This window comes from Poromitra crassiceps, assembly GCF_964638095.1.
Source record: "Poromitra crassiceps genome assembly, chromosome: 7".
In the NCBI taxonomy this organism is placed as follows: Eukaryota; Metazoa; Chordata; class Actinopteri; order Beryciformes; family Melamphaidae; genus Poromitra; species Poromitra crassiceps.
This window is the reverse complement of record NC_139628.1, coordinates 41,904,250-41,925,981: the sequence shown is the minus strand read 5'-3', so window position 1 is coordinate 41,925,981 and position 21,732 is coordinate 41,904,250. Positions and strand designations below refer to the sequence as shown.

Sequence of the window (21,732 nt, the reverse complement as noted above, 5' to 3'; positions counted from 1 at the left end):
TTTCCATTTCAGTGTTCAAGCTTTTCCTCAGGGGGGTCCAGGTTTTTCCAAGAAAGAGTAGCAGCGTGTACATCCAGGCTGTTTTCAGCTGGGTATTGAATAAAAGTAGACCTGAAGCACAAATGAAGACATATTCGTCCCCTGGATCCAAGTTCCCAGTCCATTACAGGATTTTAATTTTTTGATTGTATTTTTTCGCAGCCTTTTGATCAGCGAGGTCTTCATCTCATGCAAATGAAAACGAAATGTCGCAGCGAACGTTTGGGAGCTTGAATCTAGCGTGCAGATGGTTTTCCATTTGTGATCCACTTTTTCCAGACACGTTTCTCATGACCCAAAACACATTTAGTGGATTAGACTAATCGAATACAAGTTTACCAAAATCTGAAACAACTAACCTCTGGATCTCTAACCCGTCCATTTAAAAAACATAGCTAATAACTTTCCATACCGATTTCCAAGCAAAAGAGGAATTAGCAAGAAACGGGAGAAAACAAGAAAGACTGACACTGATTTCCTCGTGACCACTAGAGCTGGCATGGCAACCAGTTCCACTTGGCATAAATTATGCAGTTATTTGAATTATTGGTATGTCTGGAATACACATTCTACCAATATACTGACTCCCATCCTTCTTCCAATGGTCAAACTATCTACTGTATGTCTGTCTCCCCATCCACTCCTCAACCTTCCTCCCTCTCTAGTGTCTTCTCACATGCCCTCTCTTCCAGCTTTCATATCACAGTGATTTCAGTGGGCGGGAGTACCCGTAAATTCCGGACTATAAGCCGCGGCTTTTTTCCCGTTTTTTGGCCCCTGCGGCTTATATAACTTATGTCTTATCTATGGATTTTTTCAGAAAAAAAATTTCAAATACAAATAAAATCTCTCTTTTTTAGCACTCTTTCTACCTATAAATCCACTTCTGTTTTAATTTCCTCTGTTGCCCTCTTTTCACCACACCGCGGACACTGTGTGCACTGTCGAAATAAACAAAGGTGTTGTGTTATGTTGTTTTGTTGAAATGTTACGGTAATACGGTAAATGGGAGCTTCCTCAAACAGCCAACAATCCCCTCTGTGCGTGAACCCTTACATATGGTAATTACGGTAAGCAAAGTTCATCAGCCCGGAATCACAACAAGACGAGCAGTCTGTCTCTCACTTACCATGGGGAAGGTACGCAGAATTTCACACGACGCAGCATTCAAGCTGAAAGCAGTCGAACTCGCACTAAAAGAGGGAAATAGAGCAGCCGCACGTACTCTGGGCATAAATGAATCGATGGTGAGACGTTGGAAAAAGCAGCAGGAGGAACTGTCTCAGTGTAAGAAAACAAAAAAGTCCTTCAGAGGCCACAAAAGCAGATGGCCGGAGCTTGAAGATTCCCTTGAGGACTGGGTGTTGACCCAGCGAGCAGACGGCCGAGGCGTTTCCACGGTGCAGATCCGACTGAAGGCAAAAACAGTAGCCACCGAGATGAAAATTGAACATTTCAGAGGTGGGCCATCTTGGTGCTTTCGTTTCATGAGACGAAAGGGACTGTCTGTCCGGGCGCGGACGACTGTGTGCCAACAACTCCCTCCCGACTACCAGGAGAAAATCGCAAACTTCGGCGAATACACACAAAGGAAGATCAAGGATTATTCCATCGAACCGGAGCAGATCATAAACATGGATGAAGTGCCCTTGACGTTCGACCTGCCACTCACTCGCACTGTGAACAAGAAAGGTGAATCGTCGATCACGTTGAGAACCACAGGTCACGAGAGAACCAATTTCACGTGTGTTCTAGGCTGCACAGCATCTGGAGCAAAGCTGCCGCCAATGGTGATTTTCAAGCGGATTACGATGCCGAAAGAGAAAATGCCCAGTGGTATCTGCGTCAGAGTCAACAAGAAAGGGTGGATGATGGAAAGTGTCATGAAGGAGTGGTTGTCTCAGTGCTACGTCCAGCGCCCTGGAGGATTCTTTCACCAAAAGAAAGCGTTGCTCGTCCTGGACAGCATGAGGGCTCATATCACCGATTCGGTCAAAGCAGCCATCAAGACCACAAACAGCATTCCAGCTGTGATACCTGGGGGCACGACCAAACATCTCCAGCCACTCGACATCAGTGTGAATCGCGCATTTAAAGTGGCGCTGCGCATCGAGTGGGAGACGTGGATGACGAGCGGGGACAAGTCATTCACAAAAACAGGGCGCATGAGGAAAGCAACCTTCGCACAAGTTTGCCAGTGGGTCCTGACAGCCTGGAGGAGTGTTAAGACATCCACGATCACCAACGGGTTCCGAAAGGCTGGACTGCTGTGTGACGAAGAGGAGGACGCCGCCACAGCTGAGGGCCTTCAGAGGCTGTTCGATTCCGACAGTGACGAAGAGGAGTTCGTTGGTTTTGAGAGCGACAACGAAGGAGAGAGAGGAGTGGTTGACGAAGCCACCCTGAACCTGTTCGTTTCCGACACTGAAGTTGAGGACTTTGCTGGTTTCAGTACGGAGGAAGAAGAGGAAGACGAGGAAGACGAGGATTAGTGACTTTACTTTGACTCTGTTTACAGCCGTTTGCTGCACCTTCACCTAAAAGATGAAGAGAAGGATTACGGTACCTGGTTTTGTTGGCAGCACCTTATCCTTTTGAGGATTGTTTTTTGTTTTCCAGTTATTTACTGCACCTTAACCTTTTGAGAATTGTTTGATTGTTTTTACAGCACTTTATCCTTTTGAGGATTGTTTTATTATTATTATTATTGTTTTATTTTTTATAGCTACGGTATTTATTTTGTTGAAATGTTAATAAATGGGAGCTTCTTATAGCCTATAGCCTACCCTACCGTAATGCTTGTTTTGTTGAATAAATGGGAGCTTCCCCAAACAGCGATCTCTTTCCCGACATTCCTCTCTGTGCACGAACCCTTTCATATGGTAATTAAACATCAAAACACCCGCGGCTTATAGTCCGGTGCGGCTTATAGAAGAAAAAAATAGTCAATTTTGGTGCTGCGGCTTATAGACCGGTGCGTCTTATAGTCCGGAATTTACGGTACTCGCCTTGACAGACAACTCCTTCAGCCAATCAGCGTCGCCAAATCCATTTCAATCCAAATCCAGTCTAACCTTTCGTGGCAGCTGAGTTTGTGCAAGAGATCACGATCACATAACAAATCCAGAGCAATTTAGACCGAGAGTGGCATCAGCGGAGGACCAAAATGCGTGACTCATTAGCCAATGAACAGCGAGGAAGGGGTCTCGCGCTACTTTTGAATGCTAAAATAAAGCTGATAATGTACAATTTGATTGTAAAAAAAAAACTTTTCAAAGTACAACACAAACTGTCCATTTTACTACAACTCGACAGTGCTGCTTAATCCAGGACCTTACTTCCTGGAACTCTTGAGAGAAAAAAATGGTCCATTGGAGTGAATGGAGATGTCGCGACTCTTCTATATACATGGCTCTGGACAAATCCATCTTGCCGCGCTCCAAGCTATTGGTTTGAATCCAAACCACCAGTGGTTCACACCAATCAGTGTCCAGAGGCAGCTATGGGCTGTAGGTGAAGGTGACAGTGAGAGCGAGCCTGTGATAGACATGATAGACAGATGCTTCATCCAATCACCTGCCAAGAAGCTTTTTGAAAAGCTTCTTGGCATTCATAGGGCTGCATCCTCTTGCTCACTCTCTCCGTTCTCTGTTTTCTCTCCTCTGCCCTCCAAATTTCCCTCTGTGACCTCCGTGACCCCAACCAGTTTTCCCTTCCATTCATCCTCACCGCCTCTTTATCTTCCCCATCTAAAAACCTCTGCAGTGCCCCCTCTTCTCATCTATCCATCCACCTATCCATTTTAACCAGGGCAGCTGTGTTTGGGTGTGGGTGTGTGTGTGTGCGTGCGTGCGTGCGTGCGTGCGTGTGTGCATGTGTGTGTTCTTGTAAAGCTATCTATAGTGAGGACCAATTTGTATTTTATACCTGGGAAGTGAGGACATTTGAGGAAAGTGAGGACATTTTGGCCCATCCTCACTTTCTCACACACCTTCAGCAGGCTGTTTGAAGGTTCAGACTTGGTTGAAGTGTTAGGATAGAGTTGGGGTTTAGGTCAGGGTTAGCGTAAGGTTTACTTATGCCTCTAACCTCTACAGTTGTCCCCAGGTGTGCCTCATCTTGTCTCGGCAGCAGGTGTTTCGCGCTCGGTGCCTCCTTCTTTACCCTTGGGGGTTCCACTTGAGGGATTGTCTTGTGATGTTTGAGGCCGGTTTGTGGAGTGTGTGCTCTGCTCTATCCATCTCCAACGCCCTTACAGAATCTCTTCCTCTGAGGCCGGTTTGTGGAGTGTGTGCTCTGCTCTATCCATCTCCAACGCCCTTACAGAATCTCCTCCTCTGCTGGCTGTTGCTTTGGGTTTGTTGTTGCCACAGTTCTTTGTTGCTGATGGTGTCAGGCCAGCGGATCTGCATGATCCGTCGCAGAGGGGTGTTTCATACTTCTTTTTTTGTTTATTTTACAGTCAAATTAGCTTGTTATCATCCATTTAGACAACATAATTCTTTTGGCACGATATCCCAACTGATCGCCATATCATCACGATGTGATTCCACTGAAAGACGATAAACGATAATATTGAATGATCGCCTAGCCTCACTAAGATAGCTGCGTGTGTGTGCGTGTGTGTGCGTGTGTGTGTGTGTGTGTGTGTGTGTGTGTGTGTGAGTGTGAGTGAGAGTGAGAGAGAGAGAGAGTGTGAGGGCACATTGAGTGTGCTGTGTGTGAGTTCACAGACTTGCAGGAGTCCATAGGGAACACTGCTCTGCCTGCCTTAATGAAACTGGGTGGAGATGTTTGAGCAGGGCAGAGAGAAGTGCCATATATATATATATATATATATATATATATATATATACACACACCATACCTCATTTTCCATATATCTATCAACATCTCTCCCCATACACACTTGTCCCCTTCAATTTCCCTGCCCATCCAACACTGTGTCTTCATCCAGCGGGGACGGCACTCCATGCTCAACTCCAATCTCCACAGCAGGCCCTAATGGCCCTCTACATGGCAGGCTGTGTTGTGTTCTCTCATCAAAAGCCCTCTCTTAACCAGAGTGAGTGCCTGTCATGTGGGACGTGTGACAGCCTGCATCAGGAGCTCATCAGCCAAGTGTGTGCATGCGTGTGTGTGCGTGTGTGCATGCGTGCGTGCGTGCGTGTGTGTGCGTGCGTGCGTGCGTGTGCGTCTGCGCGTGCGTGCGTGTGTGTGTGCGTGTGCACGTTGGTGTGCCTGTGCACGTTGGTGTGCGTGCGTGTGTGTGTGCGTGCATATGTGTGTGTGGAAACATAAGTATACACATCCGAGAGAGCACTGTTAGATAGACGATGGATATTCCTGTATGTGATTATAGAAAGCCAAAGTCAGGCCCACTTCCGGGTTAGGCATACGCACCAAGAGGTTTCATCTGCCATTTATTCTCCCGTAAACATTCATGCTTACTTGGTCAAACCAGACAATTCGGCTATATTTAGAATCAGGAGAGCCATAGAACATTTCACAAAGACAAATATATATATATATATATATATATATATATTTTACGTTTTGGTCTGAGTGAAAAGTTCTAGGGTCTCTCCCGTTTCTAAATGTACTGTACCTGAATCGTTTGGTTTGACCAAGTAAAACTATTTTCATAAGCATTTTACGAAATGTATTTGCATGCATTTTACGAAATTGATCCAGAAGTGGGCGCAACTTTGGCTCTCTACTCTAGTTTGAATCCATTGATCGTCGTGTCGTGTGAGATTGAATCAAATAGGTGCGTGCGGCCCTTTGAGTGCACTGTATTCCATGGTTCTTTTGTGTTATAAGTCAGCTGGAATCTAAGGCTTTACCAGAAGTTCCAATAGCCTTCTGGAACCCTGATTTATATTTCATCTTCTCTAAAGAGAAGGAGGAATCATGAGCTAATGACGACTAGAGGAGGTATATTTAGTATCAGATATTAACAGATGCTGTGAGTTGGAATTAAATCTAGAGATGTTGCTCTATCACATGTCCTTCCACAGATACTTGACAGGGGCTTCATGCTTTAATAAGGCAGGCAGCAGCAAGGTAATGAGACATTTGGAAAGATGGAATTCCTCAGCTCATACAACACACGCAGCACTCCCTCACTGTATGTACACTGTATTGATCACGCAGCACTCCCTCACTGTATGTACACTGTATTGATCACGCAGCACTCCCTCACTGTATGTACACTGTATTGATCACGCAGCACTCCCTCACTGTATGTACACTGTATTGATTAGCGTATTGCACAACAGCTGACCGCTTCATAGCACTGTAGAGTGCTCTTCAAACAGCACATTCTCAGCCCAGCGATATTCATCACATCTTAGGTCTAGAATTTCATTGTGCAACGTTTGGGCTAGCTACCTGGTCTAAGAGCACGATGAGTCCAGTTTAGTGTTTTGGTAGATAGTGGTCAGCTGGGTTGAGTGCCATCTGAGAAGGGTAACATTGTCTTAACTTTCTTATAATAATAATAATACGTTTTATTTGTAATGCTCTTTTCATTTGCAACAAGTCTCAAAGTGCTACAGAGCATAGGGAGCATATAAAACTGCGTAATAAGACGTACGTTACAGTTGTCACAAAAGCTTCTTATGACTGAGAGCAAACAGGACTGATGGTACGTGTATTAGAAGGCCTACTATAGCTGGGAGTAATTTCTTACACAACTTATTTTTAATCAAAATGAGCAGCCAAATGATCCATAGTTTACTGTCCTAATGACTTATCATGAATACCAGTTGTGGAAGAAAACAACTGAAACAGCCTATTAACATAATAAGCAGGCTATTAGAGACGAGGCGTCACCTCAGTGTTGTTTAGTTATGTAGAAGTAGCCGACTCCTCCGTTCTCATTACACGCAGGGTTCAGGCCTAACAACAACAACAGGGGACAGCCAATTAGTTTGAAAGAAGACATATCTGTCTGGGCATCTTGCACTTTTATCCAGGGCTTGAGCTCCTATTCTGTTTATTTCTTACAGTCCGTGTCATTGTCACGCTGTATTCTGCATATTCACTCAGTTTCCAAAATTGTCCTTTTCCAAATAGCACTACTGTTAGCAAGAGGTGTATTACTAAAATAGTCAATTCTTTCTCGTAACTCATAGAGATTTCCTTTGAACTGCCAAATGATGATTATTATTGATCCGGGTGTGTGTATGTATACGCAGTATATACTGTACAGTATGTATGTACATTGGGGTGTCTGGGTAGTGTAGAGGAGGTGGCTACCACCGTGGAGACCCAGGTTCAATTCCCGGTAGCAGCACTTCCGGCTTGGTCAGACGTTTTTACAGACACAATAGACCCTTCTCACGGGGGCCATTTTGTGTCGAGAAGCCAGGGTAAACACAGGTGCAAGCAAAACACTAATGAGGGTTTCCAACTTCCATGATTGGAATTTGGAAACCCTCATTAGTGTTTTGCTTGCACCTGTGTTTACCCTGGCTTCTCGACACAAAATGGCCCCCGTGAGAAGGGTCTATTGGCCGTGTCTGCGGGTGAGGAGCTGGTGGGGTATGTGTCCTGGTCGCTGCACTAGCACCTCCTTTGGTGGGTCAGGGTGCCTGTTTGGAGGGATGGGAACTGGCGGGCAATAGCGTTATCGTCCCACGCGCTATGTCCTGCTGGTGAAACGCCTCGCTGTCAGGTGAAAAGAAGTGCCTGGCGACTGCACATGATGTGCTAGTCTACAACTCTCCCCAGATTGGCAGAGGGGGTGGAGCAACGACTGGGACAGCAGGGGGAATTTGTCATATATGTCATATAGAGGCACCAGTTTTCATAACCAGTTTAAAAGTTCCGTGTATGGATTTAATTTTAACGTTATACGTTATAGCCTACTTGGGCTATGGGCGGAGGGTAGATACGCGGTCGCTATGACGACCAATTGTGGGCGGAGGCGAGTAAACTTGCGGTGGAAGCAAAATATCTATCAGGTCGAGACGAGTAAGGCCAAGTAAGAGTAGAGCCGTACTGCGTTGTTATATGTGGTGGAAATGAGCCATCATAGAGCTGCTAGCCTTGCTGGCCAGAGCTAAAAACAAACCAAAAAACGTAATCCAGAAAAAAAGTATATATTATGTACATAATCTGTCTATCTGTCCCTCCACTTAATAACCTCATGTCCTTGTCGTCGCCCTGTTCCTCTTCCCCACTCCAGAGCAGGACGAGGAGATAGGGAAGATCCAGGCCGCAGTGGCAGCCGGCATGAGAGCCAATGCCGGCCACCTGCAGGCCTACCTGAAGACCTGGGACAAATACAGGGAGATCTGGGAGACCAACAAGGACTCCTTCATACGACGCTACCAGAGGCTCAACCCACCAGTCTCTTCCTTTGACGCCGATATAGCCAGGTACTGTGCAGCAAAAAAACACTCTGCAATTGACATAACTGTGCAGAATTAACTGCCATCACATAGTCTGCCCTCTTCCTCTCCTCATCTTCCCTGTCTTTATCCTCCCTACACTGACTCATAGAAGAGCAGAAATGCCAAAGAAATAGTCTTAACTACAGTATTAAGTATAGATTCTGTACAGCCCCACGGTGCATTCCTGACAGTGAGTGCTTTCTGAATACAAGCAGAGGATTGCAGGAGCTGTGCGAAAATTCACCGTTAAGGTGTGAAGAGTCATAGCTAAATTTAAATTTCTCAATAATACAATGTTCACTTCCTTGTATTAAGTAGACACGACACGAATGACTTTCTCAAGTCTCGTAAAACCGTGGTGAAGTTTGATCGCGTACAGTTATGGAAGGGGTGAAGTGTGTAATGCCTGACTAACTTAAAAGAAGACTAAGAAGAGAATTTATGAAAACAAGGTCTCCGGAGATCAGACAAAAAGTCAGCCAACTACAGACAAGAAATTGCGAATACGGAAACCAATCAGGAGAGAACAAGAAAAAACACGGAACAGCTTTATATATGGACTTAAATAATGAATCAAATCCCAAAACATGTTGGCAGAAAATCAATCAGCAGTTTTTAAGTCATGGCCAAATGGTCGAGGAATAAAAAGAAAATGTGTGTTTTTAAAGAGCAACTACAAAATGTACATTCATGTCCACATGGCCCCTTTTTCCATCCAGAGTGGAAGGAAATGTTAGAGTGACAGGTCTGTCTGCCTACTCCTCTACCCCTAGGAAATATAGAAATCAATCATCCTCCAATCAGATTGGTCCTGATAACTGACCTCCAAAGACGCTCAAAGTGAAAGCCCCTGGTGAAGGTCCAGTATCAAAGAAGCATCAGCAGAGTTTCAGGCCATAATGGCAGACCTCTATACCCTTTGCCTCCATCTTGGTTGTTTCCCAAAGCCCTGGAAATCGCAGGCCTATTAGCCGCCTCAGTAACTTTGTTAAACTTGTGAAAGACTGCTGGCTGACAGGCTCCAAAGCTACTTTGATGCCATAAGAGTTTGGGGGGGTCCCTCCAGGCAGGATTCATAAAGGCAAGAAGTGCAACTGACAATATCCTAAGGCTGGCAGAAGACGTTCAGCCGAGTTTGAATAAGAAAGACATAACCATTGGCATATTCGTTGATATTGTCATTCGATAAAATGTGGCACGAGGGTCTCATACACCTATGCTGCTACACTGTAATGTACAACCCCCGCAACAAATTGCGGTGCTGTTAAATAGTTACGTTTGGGGGTTTTTTACCCAGAGAGAGATTGCAGTGAGAGTGGCAGTATCATCCTCCAGCAGATTTACCCCAGAAGCTGGCGTGCCGCAGGGCTCAGCTCTCAGTCCCCTGCAGTGCAGTTTCCAACAGAATTCAAATCTATTTGTGGTGGTAGGTGGGTTTTCCCGCGGAAGTTTTAAAATATTTTTCAATATTAATAAGATATTAGTAAACTGCATCTACAGTACAATTCCAGGAAGCTTTGCCTGTCTGTGTGAGTGAGTGAGTGAGTGTGTGTGTGTACAGTATGTGAGTAGGCTACTTCGCATATCTCGAGAATCGTCCGATCGACTTTACACTTGGCGGGTGACGGGTGTATTGCTGGGGACCTAAGGACGTGGAGTGTCGGCGACATGTTCAATATGAATACACTTTGAAAAATAAGCAAGCGCTCTGTGCAGCAGCGGGGCAAACGGGCACTTTGTAGCTGCAGTTGAGAAAGAGACTCGAAAGCTCTGCTCTGCAGAAAACAAGGAGGAGTGGATCCTGAAACTGCCGTGCAGGTGTATCAGTCTTACATCAGACCACTGTTTGCATATGCAGTGCCTGCCTGGTGCAATGGAGGGAGAGCACAACTAAAAAAAAAACTTCAGGTTATCCAAAATCTCGCCATTAAAATGTGCTAGAGACTACCCAAATACACAAACAATAAATACACCCACCAGCTCTCTGGCCTGATGACATTACATGAAAGAATTGCCGTTTTGGGAATAAAAAGTATTTTCTCAGAGCTGAAACCAACCCATCACTGCAAGCGGCCATAGAGGAGGAAAAGAACGCACTCAGCCAGATACCTCTGCAGCACTCCCCTGTCTGTGTTGAAATATTGATACAGGAACTCGATACAACCACCACATATATTTTAAAGGACAAAGATGTTATGGTTTTTACTCTCTTTATACCTTTTTAATAGTGGTGCAATCCTACGGTGTTGCATTTTATTCTTCATAGCTCTTTTATCACTTTCAAGCTACTAATGACACTTATTTGTTTTATCCATTCATATTTTTGATATCAATAAAGTAGTTAAAGAAAAAAGGGGGGGACAGAATGGTGAAAGAAACCCATGGTGAGTAAGGTGAGCGCTCAGGATACCGTTTCAAAGGGCAGGTGATTGGATGAACCATCTTATCACGGGCTCGCTCTTCGTGCCGTCACACCTAAAGCCTGCCCGTAATTGCTGCTGGATGCTGATTGGTGCGAACCACTGCTGGTTCGGATTCAGAGCAATAGATTGGATGGTCGCAAGATAAATTTGTCATGTGATAGTGATCTCATGATCCCGCGTGAATCCAGCTTCCTCGCAAGGTTAGAGTGGACTGATGGTGAACTTGAAAACTTGCCCCCAGACCCACTTCAATTGGAAAACAGGGAACGAAGAGGACTGCCAGTCCTTAGCTGTCTCTACTGGAACCTTTCTGTTCTGTTCTGTTCTGCCTGACTGACAGAAAAGAACATGCAAAATGTGGATGTTGGGGATTGTGTAAGGTGGCAAAGGAGAGTGAGAGCTCAAAAAGTCGAGGTGTGAGATGGTTCAGAGGAGGTGATAAAGTGAGAGTTGGTGTGGGGGAAGGTGTGAGATGGTTCAGAGGAGGTGATAAAGTGAGAGTTGGTGTGGGGGAAGGTGTGAGATGGTTCAGAGGAGGTGATAAAGTGAGAGTTGGTGTGGGGGAAGGTGTGAGATGGTTCAGAGGAGGTGATAAAGTGAGAGTTGGTGTGGGGGAAGGTGTGAGATGGTTCAGAGCAGGTGATAAAGTGAGAGTTGGTGTGGGGGGAAAGTGTGAGATGGTTCAGAGCAGGTGATAAAGTGAGAGTTGGTGTGGGGGGAAAGTGTGAGATGGTTCAGAGGAGGTGATAAAGTGAGAGCTGGTGTGGGGGAAGGTGTGAGATGGTTCAGAGCAGGTGATAAAGTGAGAGTTGGTGTGGGGGAAGGTGTGAGATGGTTCAGAGGAGGTGATAAAGTGAGAGTTGGTGTGGGGGAAGGTGTGAGATGGTTCAGAGCAGGTGATAAAGTGAGAGTTGGTGTGGGGGAAGGTGTGAGAGGGAGAATAAAGCAGAAATTGATGAGATAAGCACACACAGGAGGAGCAGTGATGCCAAAGCAAAGAACATTGTCCTTGTGACCTCGCTCGAATCTATACGCCGAGACCACACACTCACGCACACAAAAACCCACACGTGCGCGCACGCACACACACACACACACACACACACACACACACACACACACACACACACCCTTGCCCATAGTGTGAGTATGCGTTATTGCCTTATGGATTAGTCAAAGACAATGACATGTAAATCTCTGTCGTGTCAAATGTGTGTACCTGTGTGTGTGTGTGTGTTTACATACACACTAGTCTGTCTCAGCAGATTGGGTTTCACACACCCATGTCGATAACACTCCCCCGTCGATACAGCTAACCTGATTTCTTTCAATGAGCAAATGAAGTTAGCATTGTATTGCTGTTTGATGTGCTTTATTGTCTGGATGCTGTTATGCATAATTGTAGCACAGAACAGGTGGTTGTCTTCATTGCTTGGTTCAAATAACGTTTCTCAAATTTCCCCTTACAAACTCCCTCTCTCACAGTACTGTATGTGAATGTTTGAAAAAAGGTTGTTTTTGTTCCTCTGTTTTAACTGATATTGACATTCTCTTTCATTTTACCTTTTATATAAAAATGTTAATGTCTATCAATTCTATTATTCAAAATCAAGGTCTTAACCGGTCTTGAATGCTGTTAAATAAATAATTTTAAGTTTGGAATGTACTTTTAGCCGTTAAAAGTGTTGCAGTTTCTGAAACCTGCAGACACCCTAATTCCCCTCTTCCTCCCCCCGGGCTCTCCTCTCCCCGTCCTCCCCAGGTACACTGAAGTGGACAACAACGTTCAGCAGGAGGAGACGGTCTTGAACATCCAGTTTGTCACGCTGGACTGTTCCCCGCTCAAGTGCTCGCTGGTGCAGCACTGCCACGAGTGGCAGGGCAAGTTCACCCAGCTGCTCAGCCTCATGGCCAGCACGCGCCTCAAAGAGCTGCAGAGCTTCCTGCAAGACAACGCCAACAGGTGGGTGGCTGGATACCTTTATTTTGAAGTGGAGCTTTGGTATATCTGAGGTTTGTTTGCATCGAGCTGGTAGCTTGGAAGTAGACACAGAAAAATTATGAAAATGGTATATTTTATCTTGTAGCCGTTTGGCTGATGTTTATTTCCAGACAGCTGGTGATGACAAAGGAGTTTCTGCCAGCTGTCTATGAAAGATCAATTTCTTGTCAATGCTTTCCAGTCAACAGTACCTTTTTCCACTGTGAAGTAAATCACTATAAACTATGAAAAAGTCCCTTATCTATACTCTTTGAAAGCGAAGTTAGAGAACACAAATCTATATTTTGTTGAAATATTTACCAAAAGTGAACAGCCTGCATTCATTTAACATGGGAGGGTGGTTAGACAGTAAGCCACTCGGCTTCCTATTCAATTATGCTGGAAATATTCTGACAAAATCTAATATTTTCAAATGAAACTTGTTGGAGCCCTTTCTGGAGATATCTAAAAATGATCAAGCTGAAGACTGATTGTAAATTGAAGAGTGCCATTGTCTCTAGGCTGTTACATTTTAAAAAGCTATAAGCCGTCTGATGCAAGCTGGCAAAGCGCTCCATGCAAGTTGAATACTAACAATCAGTGCGATGAATGTCCAGATAAAAATAGTGAATGAGCTGGTCTACACCCGCATGGCTCGTTGAATGCAGAGCCTCATCACAGGGGGACAATTGTCGCCAAGAAACTCATTCTACAGGAATGGAAGTCCCCCTCTCCACCCTCTTTTCACATGTGGTTGGTGGACATGATCTCTGTTATATGGATGGAGAGACTCAGGTTCCTGAGGTTCGCCGGGCTGGTCTCTCATGGACCGCCATGTGTGGGATCCCATGCATAATATTGTAATATTGGAGTGTCGATGTATACTGTATGTATGTTTTGTATGTTATGTATGTATGTTATGCTTTTCCTGTATCTGAGTTGGTTTGTTTTTGTTTGTTGGTGTTCTGAAAATTGCAAAATAAAATATTAGGGGGAAAAGCGGAGCCTTATCTCGCATTAGTTGCCGGAAGTAAGGTTCTGGAGTAAGTAGTGCTGTAGAGTTGCAGGAGAATGGAACGTTTGTGATGTACTTTAAAGAGGCTAAGACATTTAAAGAATCAAATTGAATAGTATCAGCTTTATTTTATGCATTCAAACATACTTCCTGGAACATCCTCCCCCACACACACTCACAGCTATGTGATTCACGTGACTATCAAGTATTTTGGACCTCCGTTGGTGCCACTCTCTCTTTAAATCGCTCTGGTTTAATAGCCTCAGGCGGTTTTTGAACAATCTCAGAATACAAGAATTGTGTAAAAGGAGGTCTCCTCATAGAGTCTCTTATATATTCACAATTTCCATGAAATAGACTAACCAGGTGAATCTACATGAAATATATGAATTATGAAGTGTGTGTGTGTGTGTGTGTGTGTGTGTGTGTGTGTGTGTGTGTGTGTGTGTGTGTGTGTGTGTGCGCGTGCGCATCCGTGTGTGTGAGTGTGTGTGTGTGTGTGTGTGTGTGTGTGTCTAGGCTGAGCCAGCCCCCTCAGACCCTGGTGGAGCTCGGCGAGAGCCTGAAGCTCTTGGAGACTCTCCAGGGCGATCTGGCCAAGATGGAGGCTCAGATCCCGCCCATCCATGAGCAGTTTGCTATCCTGGAGAAGTACGAGGTCACCGTGGAACCGGCTGTAAGCAGCTCGCTGATGGGAAATGGGTCCATTCACAGCGATGGGTCGTCACACACACACACACACACACACACACACACACACACACACACACACACACACACACAGCACACACAGGCTCACTCACTCAGAAACAAGGACAGATTGTGTACAGTCCCACGGTGCTTTTGTGGTGATGACCTGTGGAGCTAATTAATGATCAGTTTATTTGAATTCAGTGGAGAATAGAGTAACACTAGGCTACTTGGCGTTAGCTTTGAACATACAGTACAGTGGCAGCCATCTTTATTTGGTACTCCCAGCCGAAGGCCTTTCGGCTCCCAGCCTTACCAAAGAACACCATTAGAGGAACTAATATCTATACTGTTTATTAAGAGGTTGAATTGGTTTAAGTTATGTTATGTTAAGTTATGTTTAACTATATTCAATTACTTTTCTCTTTTCTCTTTGTGCAATCTGTGTGTGTGGGTGTGTGTGCATGCGTGCGGCCGTGCGCGTGTGTGAGGGGAAGGGGGGGGCTGATGGGGTCCTGAGGTCTCCCCTGATGGTGATCCTCAGCTGCTCCCACCCCATTTTTCTTGAAGCCGGTGTGATCTCCCTCATCGCACTCCAAACATCTCTTACCTAATTTCTCTGCAGTTCCTCCTCCAATTGGAACAAATACTCTTTTGGGATTTTTCCCTTTGATAAAAACTATTAGCCACGCAATATCACTGATGACATCACTCACTGATGACGTCACAATTGCTCGAGTGACATCACTCCGAAGGCTGACTGACTCACAACCCTGAGGACAAATGACATCATCAGTGGCCGGCAGCCATCAGTGATGTCACTCGAGCAATTGCAATGTCATCAGTGATGTCACTCGAGCAATTGCGACGACATCAGTGATGTCACTCGAGCAATTGTGATGTCATCAGTGATGTCACTCAAGCAATTGTGATGTCAGCAGTGAGTGATGTCATAATTTTATGATGTCATAATGGCAACATTTGAGACGCGTCGCAGCATACATACACATGTAGTCGGTGTGGCACCTGAATGGCTGCTCTAGCAGAGCGTGATGACCGGCAGCTCCACGATGCCTCCTGGGCAGGAGACCTGGACAAACTGAGGACCCTGCTGCAGGAAGTCCGCTTCAGAAGGCGGATCAATGAGGGGTATTGGTGTTGGGGTGGGTACTACGGCACCCCCCTGGGACTCGCAGCCGGGCGGGGTCACACTGCCTGTGTGGCCTACCTGATCACTCAGGGAGTCCAGGTAGACCTAACTGGTGACAGGGCTCTCTACAGAGCCGTGCTCCACGGTCACCTGAACTGCGTCCGGATCCTCCTGGAAGCCGGGGCCGACCCCAACGGAAGCGGACACCGCTTATATAGCTTGGTCTACCTTGCTGCCTGGGATGGTAGGCTGGCCATACTGCAGGAACTCATCAGGTTCCGTGCTGCTGTTCCTGATGACAAAGACAGCGATCACACAATGTATCCTCTCTACATCCTCTCTACAGCCCCCGGCCGCCGCCACCTGGACTGCTTCCGCCTGCTGCTCCAGGCTAATGGCATTCTGACCCGTGATATGGCTTCTCGCCTGCTGGATGGGGCGCTGTGGTGGCGGTGCAACGCAGCCTTTGTCCAGCTTCTCCTGGACCACGGCGCCGACCCGGCCCTGTTGACCTTGGAGCAGGCAGAGCTGGAGGAGAGGGCGGATCCTGAGGCTCTCAGGGTCTTTCTGGAGGCCAAGATATGTCCTCGCAGTCTGGCCCACGTGTGTCGGATTCGGATCCGCCAAGCGCTGGGCACACATCGCCTGAATCAGGTCCACTCCCTACCACTACCACAAGTGATGAAGGACTTTGTGCTCCACCAAAACTGACTTGTTGAAGGACTGTCAGTTTATGGCATTTGTTTTGCACCCCTGTAAAACCGGGCCTGTCCAGGGCACCACGCAGTATCTCCCTGGCTTTGTGAGACCATTTCTCCACTGTCCTCAGTCACTGGTTGCTTCTGAACAATGGCTTGTATGATGGTGTGAGTTGTGGTCTGAAGAAGGGGCATGGCAGTGAAGCTGTAGTAGGCATCTTTAACATTTGCATACAGCAGATTCAAAGTCTTATTTCTCTGATTGTGCATTTTACAAACTGTAGTGTGGTGGAGAGAGACATGGTTAAGATCACCCATAATTGCAATGAAGGCACATCGGTGTTTTGTTTGTAGTCTAGCAGTTACAAAGTGAATGACTCCCACATGTTCATCGCTAGTGAGAGAACTTGCCTACCTTTGCTATTTTATCGTACATTACTGAGTACCAATTAAAATGCCTGTCGTATGGTTTGCCGATGGTTGTACTACTTGTATGTACTTTGTTTTGGTTGAAATGTCATTGTTTGCGCACTGATAAAGTGAGATGTGACATATATAGCAGCAATTTAGAAACATACCGTTTTCTCACCTTCCAAGTAATAAGGTTTTACTATGTATTGAAAATTAAGGACTGTTGGATTATCCTCCCACCCTGGAGTGAAATGCAAAAATGCCACTGTGCCTTTGCATACAGAGATGGGTTATGGGTATAACTGCAGACTTTGAGTGGTGTCAGCGATCTCGGTGGCAGTGAATAAGGGTCACATGACTCAAATTCTCTTGTCTTTTTCAAATATCTTGTCAGGTAAGGGAGTCAAACACTTGTCAGGTGTCACTGCAAGTCCTGGATACACACCCACACAAACATGCACACTGGTAAAGGGGCCGTTCTCATCAACAGCCTCCCTCCCGCCACAGGTCCAGGAGATGCTGGATTCTCTGAACCGGGAGTGGCTGTGCTTCCAGCAGGTGGTGATGGACAGCGACGCCACGCTGAAGAGGCACAGGGAGAAGTTCAGGAGCGGCCTCATCCTCTCCTCCGAGGACTTCAAGAAGAAGACTCAGTCCACTGTGAAGGAGTTCAACAGCACAGGTCTCTCTCTCAAACATACATGTTCACAAAGTGGATTTGCACTGGTATGATTGTTTACTATACAGTAATATGTATGTCTGTCTCTAGAAATGGGCGCACATTTCTTTATTATGTGTATGCGTGTGCGTGTGTGTGTGTGTGTGTGTGCGTGTGCAGTGCACGTACATGCGCGTGTGCCTTTGTGTGTGCAGTTCCCTAAGGGTGTGTGTCCATATTGTGTTTTTGTGTGTGATAAAACTGCTGCCTGGAGCGTTGTTTGTGAGGAGAAAAGCGGAGCAACATCACCTGATGTTAGCTGAGCAGCTGCTAGCTCAGTAACCAGCTGCTTAGCACTTCGAGCAGACAATACAGTGGTGTGGAACAAGCAAAGGCTTACCACATATTTCCAATACATGTCCGGTATCCATACTCCCTTTATAATCGCTGTTACAGTCATATCAATTCACTGATATACGTCCTATTTCTCCACTGCCGGTTTCACTTCCTCCGTATATTTGTTGTTGCTATGGGGAATGACCAGTGTCTCCGTCGTCATGATTGGTCGGCTGTGAAAAAGCGGTTCACATCTTTTCTGAAAAGTTGAACATTACTCAACTTTTGAAAGCGCTCCGCTCTGACGAAGAAAAAGAACAACGCTGCATGTACATGCACGCCACATGCATACGCTCCCTAACTCAGGCCACATGCAGACGCTCCCTAACTCTCCCCTGGCACACACACAACCACAGAAGGCATTTTTGCAATCCTTTTATGATGCATGGCTTCATGGTGTGTGTGTGTGTGTGAGTGTGTGTGTGTCTGCAATCCCCCATGCCCGTATGTGTGTGTGTCTGTCTCTCTCTCTCTCTTCATCTCCACCCCTCTGTTTCCCTCATCTCCTCTCTCTGCCTGTCCCTCTCTTTAGCTGTGGTTTCCAGCCTACTGTCAAGTGGATTAACAGGAGGAGAAACTACCACACACATACTGTAAAATATTGTCACATTCTTACATCGTTCTTACAAGATATCCTGTATATTCATTAACGACTGCATACATGTACTTACTGTACAGTACCTGGTAGGTTCCACAATGTAATACACAGGTTCATTACCTGCTATATACTGTATTAGAACTTAACAAAATAATTACCATCAATAACTTCCTCTTACTGCATAATTAATCAGAATCAGAATCAGAAAGACTTTAATTGCCATGTATTTACTCTATTATAAAATATAGGGAAGGGACATGTTTTCCCCCTTGCAATACAATCACAATATGATGTAATAAATATGACTGTGCAGAATTGTGTTTATAAGCCACAAATGCTTCTAGCAGTGGCATTGGCTTGCTGGAATGTAAACAACCATTTACAAAGTAAGCAATATAATATAATTTTGATGGAGAGCTGATGGGCAAGCGGTCTTACTGCTGCCTGCTACAGCAGAATGAAATGTAGCTAATATCATATCACCATTCTGCAGCAGCAGAATCAAATGTAGCTAATATATCACAATTCTGCTACAGCAGAATGAAATGTAGCTAATATATCACCATTCTGCCACAGCAGAATGAAATGTAGCTAATATATCACCATTCTGCTACAGCGGAATGAAATGTAGCTAATATCATATCACAATTCTGCTACAGCGGAATGAAATGTAGCTAATATATCACCATTCTGCTACAGCAGAATGAAATGTAGCTAATATCATATCACAATTCTGCTACAGCAGAATGAAATGTAGCTAATATATCACCATTCTGCTACAGCGGAATGAAATGTAGCTAATATATCACCATTCTGCTACAGCAGAATGAAATGTAGCTAATATATCACCATTCTGCTACAGCAGAATGAAATGTAGCTAATATATCACAATTCTGCTACAGCAGAATGAAATGTAGCTAATATATCACCATTCTGCTACAGCAGAATGAAATGTAGCTAATATATCACAATTCTGCTACAGCAGAATGAAATGTAGCTAATATATCACAATTCTGCTACAGCAGAATGAAATGTAGCTAATATATCACCATTCTGCTACAGCAGAATGAAATGTAGCTAATATATCACCATTCTGCTACAGCAGAATGAAATGTAGCTAATATATCACCATTCTGCTACAGCAGAATGAAATGTACCGTAGCTAATATATCACAATTCTGCTACAGCAGAATGAAATGTAGCTAATATATCACCATTCTGCTACAGCAGAATGAAATGTAGCTAATAAATCACAATTATGCTACAGCAGAATGAAATGTAGCTAATATATCACAATTCTGCTACAGCGGAATGAAATGTAGCTAATATATCACAATTATGCTACAGCAGAATGAAATGTAGCTAATATATCACAATTCTGCTACAGCAGAATGAAATGTAGCTAATATATCACCATTCTGCTACAGCAGAATGAAATGTAGCTAATAAATCACAATTCTGCTACAGCAGAATGAAATGTAGCTAATATATCACCATTCTGCTACAGCAGAATGAAATGTAGCTAATATATCACAATTCTGCTACAGCAGAATGAAATGTAGCTAATAAATCACAATTATGCTACAGCAGAATGAAATGTAGCTAATATATCACAATTCTGCTACAGCAGAATGAAATGTAGCTAATAAATCACAATTCTGCTACAGCAGAATGAAATGTAGCTAATAAATCACAATTATGCTACAGCAGAATGAAATGTAGCTAATATATCACCATTCTGCTACAGCAGAATGAAATGTAGCTAATAAATCACAATTATGCTACAGCAGAATGAAATGTAGCTAATATATCACAATTCTGCTACAGCAGAATGAAATGTAGCTAATATATCACCATTCTGCTACAGCAGAATGAAATGTAGCTAATAAATCACAATTCTGCTACAGCAGAATGAAATGTAGCTAATATATCACCATTCTGCTACAGCAGAATGAAATGTAGCTAATATATCACAATTCTGCTAGAGCAGAATGAAATGTAGCTAATATATCACAATTCTGCTACAGCAGAATGAAATGTAGCTAATATATCACCATTCTGCTACAGCAGAATGAAATGTAGCTAATATATCACCATTCTGCTACAGCAGAATGAAATGTAGCTAATATATCACCATTCTGCTACAGCAGAATGAAATGTACCGTAGCTAATATATCACAATTCTGCTACAGCAGAATGAAATGTAGCTAATATATCACCATTCTGCTACAGCAGAATGAAATGTAGCTAATAAATCACAATTATGCTACAGCAGAATGAAATGTAGCTAATATATCACAATTCTGCTACAGCGGAATGAAATGTAGCTAATATATCACAATTATGCTACAGCAGAATGAAATGTAGCTAATATATCACAATTCTGCTACAGCAGAATGAAATGTAGCTAATATATCACCATTCTGCTACAGCAGAATGAAATGTAGCTAATAAATCACAATTATGCTACAGCAGAATGAAATGTAGCTAATAAATCACAATTCTGCTACAGCAGAATGAAATGTAGCTAATATATCACCATTCTGCTACAGCATAATGAAATGTAGCTAATATATCACCATTCTGCTACAGCAGAATGAAATGTAGCTAATATATCACAATTCTGCTACAGCAGAATGAAATGTAGCTAATAAATCACAATTATGCTACAGCAGAATGAAATGTAGCTAATATATCACCATTCTGCTACAGCGGAATGAAATGTAGCTAATATATCACAATTATGCTACAGCAGAATGAAATGTAGCTAATATATCACAATTCTGCTACAGCAGAATGAAATGAAGCTAATATCATATCACCATTCTGCTACAGCAGAATGAAATGTAGCTAATATATCACCATTCTGCTACAGCAGAATGAAATGTAGCTAATATATCACCATTCTGCTACAGCAGAATGAAATGTAGCTAATATCATATCACCATTCCAGGGCTGGAATTACAGTATACCACGGCTAAAAGGTCAGTGTCGTGGATTCGCTGGAGTGTGGCCGGAATGCCCCGTCTAAAATTAACTATCTACAGTTTGGCATGCCCTGTTTTGGACTAATTTAAAACTACTGTACATGCGATGCAGCAGATAAACAAAACCACTATCATTAGCATGAGGCGTTTAGGCAACCCCGATAAATGGTAAGGTTTACAGACATTTGTGAGGCGTTTAGAGACATCTGTCATTTGAAGCTACAGAAAATAACCTGGGTTACACTTACGTTATCATGTGTTACTGCACATGTAACTAACTTTGC

General features: G+C 44.2%; 1 protein-coding gene across 1 annotated transcript in view; it reads left to right on the top strand.

Moving 5' to 3' along the window:
• Positions 1–21,732, top strand: part of dnah2 (dynein, axonemal, heavy chain 2) — a gene marked incomplete at both ends in the record, with an annotated part of 313,900 nt that overhangs the window by 82,781 nt on the left and 209,387 nt on the right. Inside the window, 4 exons of the mRNA XM_083640125.1 lie at positions 8,234–8,426; positions 12,627–12,827; positions 14,380–14,536; positions 17,317–17,491. Of these exons, the coding sequence (XP_083496251.1) occupies positions 8,234–8,426; positions 12,627–12,827; positions 14,380–14,536; positions 17,317–17,491 (726 nt within the window). The remainder of the gene's footprint in view (positions 1–8,233; positions 8,427–12,626; positions 12,828–14,379; positions 14,537–17,316; positions 17,492–21,732) is intronic.